The 16,242-nt window shown below is 42.4% G+C and overlaps 1 protein-coding gene across 12 annotated transcripts in view; it reads left to right on the forward strand.

Annotated features, from left to right (window-relative positions):
- Positions 1 to 16,242, forward strand: part of vav2 (vav 2 guanine nucleotide exchange factor) — a 119,595-nt gene that overhangs the window by 78,794 nt on the left and 24,559 nt on the right. For all 12 annotated transcript variants that reach the window (XM_057019697.1, XM_057019699.1, XM_057019704.1 and 9 more), the window contains exons 3-4: positions 3,558 to 3,616; positions 12,080 to 12,148. In XM_057019697.1, coding sequence (XP_056875677.1) covers positions 3,558 to 3,616; positions 12,080 to 12,148 — 128 coding nt within the window. The remainder of the gene's footprint in view (positions 1 to 3,557; positions 3,617 to 12,079; positions 12,149 to 16,242) is intronic.

The following is a 16,242-nucleotide window of genomic DNA, read 5'->3' on the forward strand; positions in this document are numbered from 1 at the left end:
AGGTGCCAATCTGCCTGTAATCATGATTTACACAGGCCCCTGTCCCGGTGGCCGGCACCAATTCCACCGTTAGCATCACCAGTCACTTGTGTTGAGTTTTTTCTTCTGTCTATGAAAAAAGTCTGCATGGCTGGATTTATATAGTTTTACATTTATTTATTTAATTATATGTATTATTTCCTATATAATTGTGAAGATTATTATTTAAATAATTGTAATTAGTGCTCATGAAAGTGCCATGTGTATTTTTCCCCTTTATCCATATACAAGTTTATTGTATATTTACTTTATTAAAGTATCAGTTTTTCTCCTTTAACTATATCGGAGCCTTATCGCTACTTTGTGTACAATTTAGCGTCATGTAGCAGTGACACCAGGTAGTAGGAATCAACCAGCCCTTGTGGGGGTGGGAAAAGGCAAAAATGCTCAAAGGTGGATGTTGTGGCGTTTCTTTTCGTAAATGATGTAAAAAAACTACGAAGAGAAAACAATCAGCCTGGGCCACGGGAAGAAAATGACAGAAAATAAGAGAAAAACTCCCAGAGCCACACACACACACACACACACACACACACACACACACACACACACACACACACACACACACACACACACACACATTCTGAAACTCACATGCTCACACGGACACTGTCCTTCCTCTGTCTCTATTATTGATGTTGGGCACGCTTCGTTCCCACTCAGCCATCTGTTCTTGACTCTCCCACTCTGTGCCCCTTTTGCTCCATGCCTACCACCACTTTGGCAGGCTGGCGTAAGCAGAGCGGTGTTGTCCTATCAAAGTGTGAATGCCTCATAAATATCCCACGATATCTGCGAATTGGTGATAGAGAGAATATCCCCGAGAGAGACATGGGGGGGCTTGATTTGCCCTGTTTCCTGGATGTCTTCCAAAGCATGGATTGATTTGTGGTGTGAGATCCAATCATGTCACGACTACTTGAGCTGTAAACAGAATTGGCATCAGGATGTTCTGTGACGGGCTGTCGATAACTTTCTGCAGCACGCTTTCCAGAGGGTCGTCAAATCACAGCCCGCTGGTTTTTGGCTCCAGGTTTGGTTTTAATGTACTTGGATCTCTGTACATAACTGAAGCCAAACTGCCAGGGGAGTCAGGGGAACGGTCACACAAGACCTCACTGGGACCCAGCTGGGACAGGGGCCATGTGACACGTGTCTTTGCGAACACCTTCTTAATCCATGGATGGGGTTTTTAGCCTTCTCATATGCACTAACACCATTCTCATGCAGAAGTGGGACATCTGTGTGTCCCGAAGCGTTTGCAGGGTCATATGAGAGTAAAGGTCTTTCCTCAGGCCATTCTGGGATGATCAAGGTTAGATAAGGGGTCAGGAAATCTAAGCTATCACCCGTTTGAACGGCTTGTCTTCCCCTGATTTCTTGGGGCGTTAAAGTAGCTTTATTCGCTGGATATGCCAGAGTTACGGCCCCCTGGGGAGTCTGAGATGAGAGGGAAATTAATAATGTGTGGGGACTCAAAGGCTTTGACTGAACCAGAGGATCAGAAGAGAGTGAAGAGCGCATTAGATGTAGAAAGGGGAAGAGAATCAGGCAGACAGGCCACCTCTGAGCAAGGGCTGGAAATCAAACACTCATTCATTTTAACTCACCCAGAGACTTCAGTGGTAACGTCTAGATAGCATGTTGGTTCCAGTCCACAAGGTCCTTCAACACGTGTGTTCACGAATGGCCCAAACCACTATGTGTCCTCAAAACTGGACAAGTTGCACCAGTGTGATATCTCGGTGGGGGAACCACACAAGGCTAATTATCACAAGACCGTCAGAAAGCTTCCAATGAACTCACTTGATGCCTGTTTAAAATTAGATGGGTAACACGTCTTACTTCATCGGTTGCCCTGGAAACAGATTGCAAATGAGTGTTTCTTACCCACGCCCAGAGGGTGTCACGAACTGTGAGCTCTGCCAGTCCCATGACATGTTTTTTTCACCTTATGGCAAGCAAATTCCACATGAAATAATAAAGCAGAACAAATATTAATTGCAAAGGAACCCCAGATTTCCAGGCCCTCCACATAGTCCTTGATTTTCAATAACCTTTCATCTTTAAGACCATTTTCTTTTACTTGCCATCTTCAACCCATTTACAAAAGCAGTGCAAGCTAATAAAAAGCCAGCAGACAGAGTTAATTATGATGCGGAAGCCATCAGCCATATGTGACCACCCCCTCCTTGCTGAATGGTTAGGTGGATGAATCACCAGCCAGCAAAACAATGCTTCTATCCACTGTGCATTAACCAAGCTCTTCCATAAATATCCTCAGTCTCTCTCTCTTTTTCTGGCTACCTGCAAAGTGCAGATAGATTATATGTTAATAAGCTACATGATGGTGAACTGGCCCCATACTGGTGCCATTTAGCATAAACACAACCGCCTATTCTGTGGGTCTTTAACAACAGGGAAATGACCTCCTATCAACTCATTTGGACTCTTTAAGGTTTGCAGGCTGGGAATGCTTGACATGAATGAACGAGACGTGCGCTGAACACACTCCATGAGGATGCCAAGTGTGATCGGTTCGCACTCCCCCGCAACAGCAGAAACGAAACAGAAAGACCGAAAGGGTTTGGTCAAGAGCACTTTAATGAAAGTGTAGTATCGGCCCATCTTGAATATTAAACACTAGGTGGTGCTGCATTGTGTTATCAGCCAAGGGGGGCTTTGATGAGAGGCTGTCAGTGATGCACCTGCCAAGGCAGAGGGGATGAGATAACAATTTTCTCTTCCCCCTGTCGAGGAGGCATCTGGTATTGTCACGGTGCTCAAGCTGAAATCCACCCAGCAGTGGCTAATGAGGCGTAGGAGCATGTGTGTGTGTGTGTGTGTTTGCTACTTATTGAAGACGAGAATACAAATTGGTTCTGCCCAATGAGGGCTGTTTGTGGAAGGGAGGAAAATCTGACCAGTCCTGACACCTTCAGAGATCTGTTTCAGGGTTAAGCTCGGTGTTGAGGTCACGGTTAGCTTGGGTTTAGGGTAACGGTTGGGCTTTAGATCTGATGATTAGGGACAGGGGCGTGTGTGTCTTTGTGTGTGACTGCGTCCTCTGTGTAATTAAAATACAAAATGGTGTCCATCCATCTGTGACTGTCTTTCTGGGCGTCACCAATAAGGCACCGGCCCACGTGATGTTAACACACAGTAGCATTCTGGGAAAGTGCCAAAAATCATGCTAAATGTTGGCTCGTTATAGGTCTGTGGACTATTTAACAATTTAATTGATCTTCTTTTACATGAAATGTATTTATTTATTTTGAATCTTGTTGATTGCTGTCCCTGAGGTTTTATTGAATTTGAACATTTTTTGGAGGGTGTATTTGTACAAAAATACAAAAAAAATGATCAAATTCAATAAAACAAAATTTGCAAAATGGTTATATCATGTTATTCATTTTGTTGAGCGAACAAGTTTATTATAGACTGTTAAATAATGGAAAACAACAAACATTGTAATTGAATTGTTTTATGACGGATCTTGTCTTTTTTTGTAATTCCAGGTCATCTCCTCTCTGTCGAGGATCTCCCACCACAGCATCGCACAGGTCAAAGGCATCAGGTATGTCACTTCTCCGATATTATAATCCTTGTATTAATGTTGCAGCCTAACGTTGGGATGCAGATGAGGACAATTTCATTTCCCTGAAAGGTCAGGTTGCTTTTTTAGGCGGTTAGCTGCGGCCTTTGTTCAGGCAGGCTTAGATGCATCTGTTACTCTGATTGTATCGCCGTACATTAACCAGTATCAGAAATAAATTATTTTGTGGTTTGCTTCACACTATGAGAGTTTCATCAGGCCTAAAATGGGCCTGTGATTTCCCATAATTTCATCAATCCGCCTGGAGCTTGGCAGCTCACCGGTGCCACATAAAAGCAAACATTTTATTTGTTTGAGTAATGAGTTGATGCCACATTCCCATTAGGAGCCATGCCAGAAAAAGAAGGGAGGGGAAGTGAAACGCTAGAGAGGAGGACATGACGACTCCCCTGCCATTAATAAAGTTAACTGCTGGCTGAATTCACTAATCTCCAACTATTTTCATTCTGACCTGAAGACACATTGGAATTGATGACCCTGTACTTTTCATCCCCAAAATTATATTATTTTCGATAGCCAACAATAATTACCCTCGCTGGGAAGGTTATGTGACAGCTGGTGTTTGCTTGGTTGTCTGTCTGACTTATGTTAAAACAACTCCAAAAGTCATGAATGGTGTTTTAAGCAAACGTTGAAACTACAAGGCTACGAGGTTCAAACCGAGCATCAAAACGGGGAAGAAAGAGGATATACGTGACTTTGATCAGGACAGGGTTGTTGGTGCCACATGGGCTGGTTGGAGTATTCAGAAACTGCTGATCTACTGGGATGTTCAGACACACACACACACACAGACGCACCACACACACACACACACACCACACACACACACACACACACACACACACACAACCATCTTTTTAAAGAGAGTTAGCAGCAGTTGTTGGACAACAGTGCCAAAGACATCAAAGGAGAATGGGCAGACTGGTTCAGATGGTAGAAAGGCAAGAGGAAGTCAAATAACCTTGAACAAGATGGGCATCAGCAGCAGAAGACCACAGAGGTGCCCCTCCTGTTAGCTACAAACAGGAAAGTGAGGCTACTCGTCATACATGCTGGCTTACCTTGGCCAACAGAAGATTAGAAAAATGTTGCCTGGTCCGACGAGTCACAATTTCAGCTGTGATATTCAGATGTTTGGGTCAGAGTTTACCTGCTGCTGACCATGGCCGACCCTTTATGACCACAGTGGACCAGCCTCTGATGGCTACTTCCCCATCTGGAACATGAAAATGAGATCACTGTACTCCAGTGGCCTCCACAGTCACCAGATCTTAATCCAATAGATCACCTTTGGGATCTGGTGGAAAGGGAGATTCACATCATGGATATGGAGCTGACAAACCTGCAGCTTCTGTATGGAGCTATCATGATACCATGTTTCCAACACCTTGTTGACAGTATGTCAGGAAGAATTAATGCACTTCTGAAGGCAAAATAAACTCTTTCACTAGCAATGGAAAAGTCACAATAAGTGGGGAAATGATCTGCTTGGTGGAGATCTGTGCTCTCCAAGTTCATTTTTTCCAGTTTTGTAATTGGATTGTAAGTTCTGTGCAGCCTTTCCTTGGGTGTATTTCTCCACCTGCTCTCTTCATTTTTATGTGTTTGGCATGCTGGTTTATATTGAGAAGAGTGTAGTGAGAATTCTCTAAAAGGCTCTCTTGGTTGTACATGTGGTGTTGTAGCTGTTTAAAGGTGCACGTTGTTGTTTGTCAGTGGAATCAGCAGCAGTAGATGGAAAACAATGAGATGTTGAGCTGGCTGTCAGTTCCCTTAACGTCTTATAAATCCTTATGGGGGCTTTAAGCACCCTACTTTCTTTTATTGCTTTTGCTAGCAGTCTATAAATGAACATTACGCCAAAGGCCATGCACACGATAATCTAGTCTAAACAGGATATTGCTATCACATAGGACTGTTACACAACATTGTGTGCTCTGACCCCAGTTGGTCTTTGTTAAAGACAATTCTGCTGACCGTCGTCTCAAGGTGTAACCAGAACAGTCTGTGTGCTGGGTGGGCTTCAGTTCCATGTTACCCAATCTGGAAAAAGGGAACATTATTATTCCTCTTTCATGGCAGCGTCGCCTCTGGAGTGCTGTTCCATCTAAAACAAAAAAGAATGAAAATTAAACTATCAAACTCTGAAAGAACATGGAAGCATAGTGCAAATGAAGCTTTTTATATATTTTGATTCAGCGGGACAAGGTCAAAGGTCCAATTTAGATATCAAAAAAGCATATTAAACACCAGGTTAAAGCATACAAGTAAATAAAATATTTGCTGTATTTCCTGTATTTACGTTAAGCTTCATTTTGCAAAGGCTTTCATTGTTTTCTGAACCTCAATCTCTTTTAACACTATAATTTACAGTTTTAAGAGCAGCTGAGAATTTCTGGTTTTTACCTGAATAAATTCCACATTGTGGCATTAAACGTCCTCTGTCTCTCTACGGTGGATCTGCAGGGTGATGGAATCGAGAGCAACCTGATCTCAAGCAGCAAAGATATCAGAATTGTTCAACTTCAAGAGGGAATCATTTTGGAAGGACCCTTGTTTTGTTTGCTTTGTGCGGAGTCCCCCCCCATGGCCTGGCAGCGTTTTATTCTGGGCATCACATCAGGACACCCACTGACTTGTAGAATGGCCAGAGTTTCCCGGTTGTAGTAAATAATGTTGGTATCATGGCCACAGGCCACTGGTCCATCGGTACGCTGCCGAAAGCGCATTGATCTCATCTTTATTGTGTGTCTGCTCCAACAGGAGTTCATGTGTGTGTCACTCTCTCAGCACTTCACACACACAGAAAGGGAGCTTTGTTTTGTGTCTGCTCACATAATCCAAAGGAAAAATGCACGTTGTACACCGTCCTTTCGCCTGCTGTCTTTGCTTTTCTCTGTCAGCATCCTCATGTGAACCTGAAAATAACAACATTTAATTAGACTCTGATATTTGAACAGTTGGGTCGATGGAAAAAAATAAAATCAAAGCTTTAGTTGTGGCGATGACCCTTTAAATTCAAACTTTTTGCACAGTCTATAAATCCTCAATAAAAAAATGTCAGTCAAAACCAAAAGTTAATCTTGTTTTGTACCTTTCAATCTAAAAAGCTAAATCCTCTTTGTGTTGAGACCTCTGGTTTCCATCTCTCGCTGTAGGCCCTGAGAGCTGACCTGGTGTTTCTCATGGATTATCTACAGTATAAGCCACGTCTCATCCTCTCTGTTGTTATTCACTCCCCTCATCTGCTTATCGTCTCTGTCCTCGGCTAACCCCTCTAACCTTCATCCCGTTCACGCTCTCACACTCTCTGACTTCCTCGGTGATTTTTGGCCGTGGGTGTGAGTGCTCATCCTGGGCTCCAAAAGACGGGGTCGTGGAGTACAAAGGATGTCTGCCTGACATCTCCAACAAAAGGGTTTTGATCTGATCTACCCAGAATGGGACAATACCTTCAACTGTCACATCCCGGGTACATTTTTCAGATACATCCTTCTTTGTTAGGCAGTCATCTTTGAATGATTCGTTCCATTCTTTGTCTTTGTCTTCTGATTTCAAAACAACACCTTTGGTTGGAGCTGACGGAGGAGCTAAAATAGACAGAATGTGCTGAACACACCAGGACAAATTGAGCACTTTACACATGCATATTTACATATGCAGCTACACAAAACACACCATGATCCCATTTCTAACCTACTACATAAGCCATGTATTTTATTACAATGTAATCCAATATAATGGGAGTCTTTTTCTAATTAGAACGTGGTGCAATTATATTTATATCAATGAATAGTCGTTATTTACTGAATTAGTAGACGAGATGAGATGTGAAACGCTCTAAATGGTTTTACGTTTATTTAACAACGTAATGCAGCAATATCAGATTTCTTGTGCTTCAAGATTCTTTATACTTATTACGTATAAATATACACAGTTAGATGTTCGGGCAAAGTGCTCCACCGTGAACTCGTACAGTTTAAAAGTCAATAAAAAAAACAAAATGGACAGAACATACAGAGTAAACGTGTCCATATGAATATGATGTGGAAATGGCACATGGCAGCAATATGATAATCACGATAATATGGATTTCTGTTACTTGTATGAGTGAGAAAAGCATGTGCATGTGGGGGTGAGCGTGGAGCAGAGAGTTCAGTCTCCTAATGGCCTGGAGGAAGACGCTCTTCTTCAGTCTCAGATTTGGCCACGCAGGGATGGAGTCCTTTGCCAGATGGCAACCACTGGAAGAGTTTGTTTTTGCCAGGGTTGTGAGGGTCTTTAATGATCTTCCCAGCTCTGGTGATTCCCCTGCTTAGTGTAAATGTGCTGCAGGGTGGGCAGGGCTCTCATGGTGAGACTTCCTGTCTATGGCTTCTTCACCAGGGTAGAGACGTGGGTGGTCCTCACAGGTCGTCACAGATGTGAACGTCGAGGCACCTCTACTTTTGTACTCTCTCCACCGGGGTCCCATTGATCCTGAGAGGGGTGTTATGGCTCCTCTGTGTGTCTCTCCTGAAGTCCATGACCATCTCCTCGGTCTTGGAGGTGTTCAGGTCCAGGGTGCTTCACCGACACCATGACAGGGATTCCACCTCTTCCAGATAATCCGCCCTCTGCCGTTAGAGATCCGGCCTACCAGCACTGTATCTTCCACCAATGTAATGACCATGTTGGAGGGATGAGAGCAGGGAGAGCAGAGGACTGGGGGACACCGATGCTGGGCTGGAGGTGTGCTGTCCAATCCTCACCACCTGTGGTCTGTCCATCAGAAAGTTCTGGATGCAGGAGCAGAGTGAGGAGTTCAGCCCCAGACCCCTGAGCATTGACACCGCTCTGTAGGGAACATAGGGATATAGAACTATGTCGATGCCTGTAGTTCCCTTTACAGTTGTGTTGGTGGGTGAGGGTGGCGTGGAGGGCGTGTTTGATGGTGTCGTCATCTCCTGTTTGAGACAAGCAAATCACTGTTTGTGTTTCTAGTTATCAACCAAATGTCTTCAAAATGGTGGTTACAGTTTAGCAGTTGTTTAGCTGACGTCCTTCAGCCACAGAAAAATCACCCCGTAGCTGTCACACGTACTGAGATTAGACATGCGCTTGGATTTCATTCTTTTTGTGTTTGTTTTTATGATAGAGAGGTTCAGGAACACAACAGGGATCCCTGTTTGCACTTTTTCTGACTCTTCCTCTTTCCTCATCCTATAAGCAACCCACACGACATATGTAACAACACAGACACACACACACACACACACACACAGCAATCACATTCCTCTTCCACTTCTCATTTTGTTAATTTAACTAATCATCGCAGTAGTTGATTTACACATGCAGAAGGTTTTCATTCATCTTCTGCTGCACAAACAAGCAAGCTTAGAAACGAATCTAATATCTCTCCCACACAGAAAGGAAGGAGACATTATGGGCAGGCATTTTACAATAAATGCTAATTGCAACGGCCTACGGGAGGTTGGGTAGGTTATTGATCGCTATAGAAACTAAGTCGTGTCCTGGGACCTGACACGGCTTCCTGTGCTCGACATTTGAGCTGCCCTCCCACCAAAGAACCGTTGTTCAGCTGTTTGACGACGGCGCGCGGTTGTGATCAGCCCACGCTGGGAATACTGCAGAAAACAACCCAATTAAAAACACAGAAAGAAATCGGCCAAAAACAGATAACGAAGAGAAAATGTGCCGGAAGGATAAGCCCATAAACCCCAACAACACAATAGAACACACAACCACTGCAACAACAATCACACACAAAGAAGTTTATTTTTTTTAAAAAGCTCTTAAAATAAATATTTGTTTTAAATGTTAAATTTTCAAGCGATTACTTTTGATAGGATATATCTTTGTCATATTTTTGATTACTTGTTTATAAAAAGGTAGTTCAGCCTCTTTTATATGTTAATGTTGATTTAAATTAAAAATTTGGTAAAATCCAAATGTGGGAGCATCGCACTCTGGTTGAAGGTTAAAAACCAATCGATCTTCAAATTCCAGCTGAAAGAATCTGAAAATACAGATTCACTTCCTCCAACTCGACAACTGCAATTATCGTTCATTAGTATAGAACAGAAATGATTTAAGCTTTTAAATATTAAAAAAAAAGTTTTATTATTTAAAGTATCGTCTTTGACCAAGCTGTGAAAAGCCCAGAACAGGAGGAGGATAGAAGAGTGCCGAGTAGCCGAGGGACGACTAATCATTGGAGTTCTGATGAAATTATAAACACGGCTAAATTACACCTGGTTGGATCATTACTGCAAAATGAAAACGGCAGCGCTGGACATTGCTCCGCTCCACAGAAGCACACAGAGGCGATAGATGCCAACACGCACCTTCACAAACTATTATGTAATTAAATTTTGCCCTGCGGGACTCCATTAATAACTTATAATATAAAGCACATTTCATTGTAGGGAGCCATCAGATGAGGGTGTGTTGTAACACTCCTGAGGAAGCGCTTTGTGTGTTCATAACAGTGAGAGAGAAGGCAACGTAAATCAGATGAGGCAATGTTTTGTATCGTTATTAGCTCTTGAAAATGGAGATGTTAATAAAGGCAACCACTTAAACATTTGCATTTGCAAATTTAATCTGGTGAGATTCTGTAGGCTGAATTTGCAGGGTGTAGGATGTGTGTGTGTGAGTACTTGTGTGTGTGTGCGTTTGTGAGAGAGAGAGAGGCTTGAAAGTGACCATCTGACCTTTGTCGAGCTGAGCATTCATTAACTTGATGTGTGACACTGTTTCACTGTGACCAGAACCTTAATTACAGAAATGTTCATAATTTACACATGTATGTGTCCTTCTGATACACACACACACACACACACACCACACACACACACACCACACACACACACACACACACACACACACACACACACACACACCTTCATATCCTGAGGTTTTCCATGCTGAATATGACTTTTATGACGTATGTAATGTGAATCCTTTACTGTTCAGGGTTCTTTGTGGTCTGATTGTATCTTGCATCTCAATTCACTTCAGTGAAATGTCGTTGGTTCCAGAGACGCCTGTGATGATTGCTCTTTGGACCTGCATCCAAATGTTCTTCAGCTCGCTCCAATGCTAGATAAGCTAACATTTGCACTAATGCAATGTTTTTCATCAAAAGCACAGCTCGGTCCAAATCACATGAATCTGCTGTTTAATCATTTGCACTGTATATTGGTTGAATAAATCATTTTTAAATGATTTAATTTAATTTCACATAACTTCATTTGTAGAGTGTCTGCCAGGAAAAACAAGATTGTGTGTGTCTGCTTGCAATAGCTCAGAAGGAAACCAAATAGTGCTCTATACTAAACTTTAACAGAGGGAGTTTGTCAAGGTCAGACCTAAATGTGTTTACCAGTAGAAACAGCCACCAGCTGCTATGTTGTGTGGGATTTATTTCTCTAGAACAGAATAACAAAGACAGCGTGCATCTATCATGGTGTAAACAAACAAACACTGCAAAATTGCAACTCAAACCATTCCCACGTATACTCGATATTAAATACTGACCCTGTGGATCATAGTGTACTGATGTTATTTCATCGTCCAGGCTTTAAACACTTAAACCAACTGTCTTTCACGCTGTCGTCGATTCTGAAACATTAGTGTGGTTTATTATCATGAACACAACCTTAATGATCTTAATGATCTTCAGTTGTGCGCAGCTTTATGCTAATAAGCCACAATTTATGGCAGTCGGCTCTCATGAGTGGAAATAATACACACTTGCGCATGCAATATGCATGATAGCTTGCAATTCAGAGTAATGAGTGCAGAAAGCAGATACCTTTTAAAAGATTAGAAATAAATCCACTTTCTTTAATGAACCAATTGATTAATCATCCATTTTTATGCTCTGCCACTTCCCAAGAGTGTTCTGTTGAGTGGCTTCAGAGAAATCTGAGAGGAGTTAAAAATTGTAATGGCTGACGTGACTGTTATTTGTATTATACAGGTTCCAGGGTCTCATTATCACAGGTACCCTGATGAGTAGTGGGTATCACTTTACTTAAAGCAGAAAACCCGTCATTTTTGCCCTGCATTGCCCCAAAGGCTCCCCCAGACCACCTGGAATCATCTCTGTGAACCAGAGCGATCCATCTGACAGAAACCTCCTGTTTTTCTGAGAGGGTTTTTGACAAACAGGCCTGTGTGAACATGGCATTTTTCATCTGTCTACAGCAGCAGTGTGTCGGTGTGTTTTCACATTGCGGTTTGTGAACGATGAGCCTGTTAAATGCATCTTGTCGCAAGGCTGAAGTGACAAAAGTGGCAACCTGGCAGATCAGAGACGCAGCTTCTGGCTGGAGGTTTTTCTGCCTGAGCACAGTCAGGTAATGAAATGTTTTGAATCCTCATTCACTCTTTGTGTATGTGTGTCTTTACAAGGCCGTTCCCATCAGAAGACACGGCTCTGAATGAGGATGACGTTTACCGGAGCCTGGAAGAGCTGGCAGAGTAAGTATACCACAACACAAATGTCTCACTGTATTACTACGTATTACCTCAAACTAAATGTTTAAATTGACCTTTAATCTAAATTCAAAATCCCTCTAAACTCTTCAGGCATGAGAAACAAATTCTGCTCCTTGAAATTGGGCCCTATATGATATTTTTAACACTTCCATAGCACCCAACACAGATACGGCTAGGTTAGAGGCTGTCATCAGGAGATGGTGAATGGTAAAGACACTGGCCATACAGGCTCAGCATCCCAGCAGGAAGGCTGACAGCATGGTCCAGATATGCTAATTAAAATGCATTCACTTTAAAATATGCGGCAAATAATTATGTCCTTCATTGTATTTCATGTATAAAATGTATTTGGACAAGAAATAGTGTGATATTTCATGAGTGAAATGTAATTGTCATTCTTTCTTTTCTGAATGTATAATTGCCAAAGCTTTCTGTCACTTTGCCTGTTTCCATGGTGACACTAGGGCTGCAGCCTGATGTGGCTGGCAGCCTGGTTCTGTATATGATGGATAGATAGATGGGATTTTCAGGGAGTCTTGGGCCCCCAGATCACTGACAGGAGCAGCTTGACTCAATAATTGAAAATAATTATGCAGTCTGGAATGGCTGTCGTTCACCAGATGATGGTATAGAGATTGAGACTAGGTGGCTGGAGATGTGATCTGTGAATAAATGATGATGTGGAGGAGGAATGTACTCTTGCTAGAGGAGAAGGGGTCCAGCCAAGCAGGCTAATGCGGGATTAGAGCAGAGCTTAGCCAAACATGTAGGCCTGCGAGCTCTCAACACTTTAGCATCAAAGAGGTCTGAAGAAAGTCAAACACTTGCTCAAATCAAACATTTGGATTTCATTAAGAGGCCCAATTCATCACTTCCTGTCTGGACAGGAATGTCCATGAATCTGTTTTTTGTATTTTGTTTCAACATTATCTTATTCTAGATTAAAGCCCATCAGTTTGTCTGTAAAAACGTTAGTACGGCTGTAACGGAGCCCTTTGTGCAACCTGTAGATCTACTGAATGAATCAGAGCATTTACAAACATCAGCCACGGCTGCTCTTGACCTTTTGTAGAGATCATGTATGTATTTAGTGTCCTCAAAGTGCGTGCGCATAATTGATTCAGCAGCAAATAATACAATTTGACACTCGAGGCACGTCGGCCGCAGTACAAGTGCCCCTGCTTTCAAAGACTTTTTAATTACCGTAGCCTCCTACCGATGCGCTTCTGATTTACAATTAGTACTTGACTTAAACGTGTGAATAAGAAATATGACAATAATCAGCTTATCCCAGAAGTGCTCGTGATCACTGTGCTAGTGGCTAAAGGCAGGGTTCCACGTTTCCCTGCTCCATCTGTCTACACTGTTTTACATGCAGAAATCTCACACATGCCATGAGGGAATTTCTTCAAATTTGGCTCAACATCGCCTTGGATTCAAGGTTCACGTGGCTCGATTTTGTTATTCACACACACGCCTAAAGCATAAGTGTGAACTGATTTTCCATCCCACCTCAATTATAGATCCTTGTTTTGTTTGCTGCAGCACAAAATATTCTCAGGCTGGATTATGTTTTGTTTTGGGTTTTTTTTCCCACATTGCTTGCAGATTGCATGAGAATTTTGCATGGAGGGATATTGCACCAAGCATGGAATGCTTGATGTATGGTAGAACCATTCAGAAGCACCTAAAGAACAAAATTAACATATCATGTCGCAGAAATTACATTAGCGGCTCCAGAAAGTAATCTATGAAATGGATTTCTGAGGTTAGCATTAAAAATGCTTCTTGTCACTTGTTGAAAATTAAATGGAAGATTGTTCAGAGGCCAAAAACTTGTATTGTCAGAGGTATGGAGAGAGAGGCGCAGGTTCAGTTGACACTAATGGATTGAAGGTACAATGTGGGAAAAGCCATTTGTTAGATTGTTTGGTCCGAGGTAGTATGTAATACGCACATCCTGCAGTGGGAAGTGACTGATTTGAGAGGTGAGTAGAGGTCAATTACTTTGCTGGATCATTACCATATTTGCTATATCATGTCAGGGTGAGCTGCGTTCAAGTTTGCGGGAGTCCGCGTGGGCTCAGGAGGAAGTAGCTGTTGTAAATGTGTCCTACTGAGATTCCATGATAGGATGCTCCAGTCTGCAGACAGACTCAGTCAGGAAGAGGCCAGTCGGGGTTTAATTGAGGTCTCTTGGGTTAATGTTGTGTACCTGATATGCTTCTTCCCTCTGGCTGTGCAAAGTCAGGTCCTCGCGGTCCCTAAACTCTGTGTTGTCCCTGTCTGAAATGACTCCATTCTGGAGTTGACAAAGCATGAAATGTGGGGAGGAGGTTCACTGTGAAGTGTGTCCGTTCCAGAGCACAGCGTGTCACTGTTTTGCTGTCTCTTTTTTCCATTAATCCTTTGAGTACGTTGTCTCCAAATGTTAGGGAAGGGATTTAGCTAAGATATTATTTACACTTCAAAGAGTAACTAACCCCCCAGACCACTTTCTTCTGATGAAAACAAACATATTTGTTTCAGTCATGGTCAGCTAGTTAGCTAGCATGAGGAGAGTGGCTGGCATCTCTTAACTGCTCCAGAAGCCGCATCAGTAATCAAGGCATTTTGGGGAAACTCCAGCCTAGATGCACTTCATCCAAAAACCTAGAGGTTCAGTTACCCTTTAGAGGTTTAGGTCAAGTGAGATGTTGTCCCTCCCTGTGACTATATGCAGGAATACATAATTAAAGAAGTCTTACTCCTACAGATCTATGCTGGAGTTGAAAGGAACAAAAATCTCCACCGGCTCAGAGTCCCTTCTGATTAACTACTTTCACATCCCTCCGTATGGCACCCCCTTCCTCCTGACGGACTCATTTACAACTGTGCTACATGCAGAACCACTTTAGCCTTTAATGTAGACTAATTGGCTTCCCCTTGGCCTTGACTCACAACGGCGTGTCCCTACTGCATGTCTCCTCACTTCCACTTGAAAAATATCTCCTTGGTTGGGTAAGAGGAAATCAAAACGGCATGTACGCTTAACCAAATTTACAAGCCACAAACCACAGAAACCAGGATAGCAATGTCTCACGGCGCCTATTAAAAACCAGTGTCTGCAGGATGTTACCTTCTAATGTTTGCATAGATTAACAAATGTGTTGCATGTCACTTAAAATGGATAACATTGTGGAAGAAAAGTGGAAAATGCAGCAAAAGGCTAAAAGTTTAACAGCTATGATCACATTACAGGGAGCTATTATTGCATTTTAGGCAAAAGTAGATGGTCTCTGCAGTATAGGAGGAGAAATTGTTGGAATGATATGCATTAGCCTGCTGTTGGAGCAGATGGTAATACTCCCAGACAGAAGACTTAATAGCTGCAGCTAACTATGAAGGTTACAGGAAGAGTATGTTCTGTAGAACCACGTATCTATACTGTAAATGCAAGCAGGGTATCAGGCCAGTTGCGTGCAAATCCGCTGGACACCCTCTGGCCTATCGGGTGTAATCAGACAGAAAATCAGACCTAATTCATGAGAACTCAGGACTCTACTCCCACTCTCCAGCCTACTGATGCACCACGGTGCATATAAATGTCCAAGGACACACAAATGCACGCACACGCATGCATTTAAATATCTTATCAATGTTTTATTGTCAAAGCCCAAGAGATAAAGAGGCATAAACACTGAAGTTATGGTTTGACAGATTTACTGTTTACTGGGAAGAAGAATGCCCCCCCCCCCCCACACACACACACACACACACACACACACACACACACACACTTAATGCAACCTTCAGCAGCCTCAAACATAAATCTTAAGCGCGTACACAAGCCATGAAGTCTTAAGATCCCAAATTAACCTTCAACCTATTGAAATACATCAGATGACGTTGAAAGTTTTTAAATAAAAAAACAACTTTTTCTACAACTTAAAAAGCCATCATTATTATCTGAATTATTATCTTTTGTGCGGTCTTTACCTGCACTAGCATTGAAAGTGAATGTCATTGCTGTCTCTAAATAAATAAATAAAAATAAGTGAAAAGCAAACAATGAAACTCGAAATATGCCCTTACCA

Source organism: Takifugu flavidus, chromosome 20 (assembly GCF_003711565.1).
Source record: "Takifugu flavidus isolate HTHZ2018 chromosome 20, ASM371156v2, whole genome shotgun sequence".
Taxonomy (NCBI): Eukaryota; Metazoa; Chordata; class Actinopteri; order Tetraodontiformes; family Tetraodontidae; genus Takifugu; species Takifugu flavidus.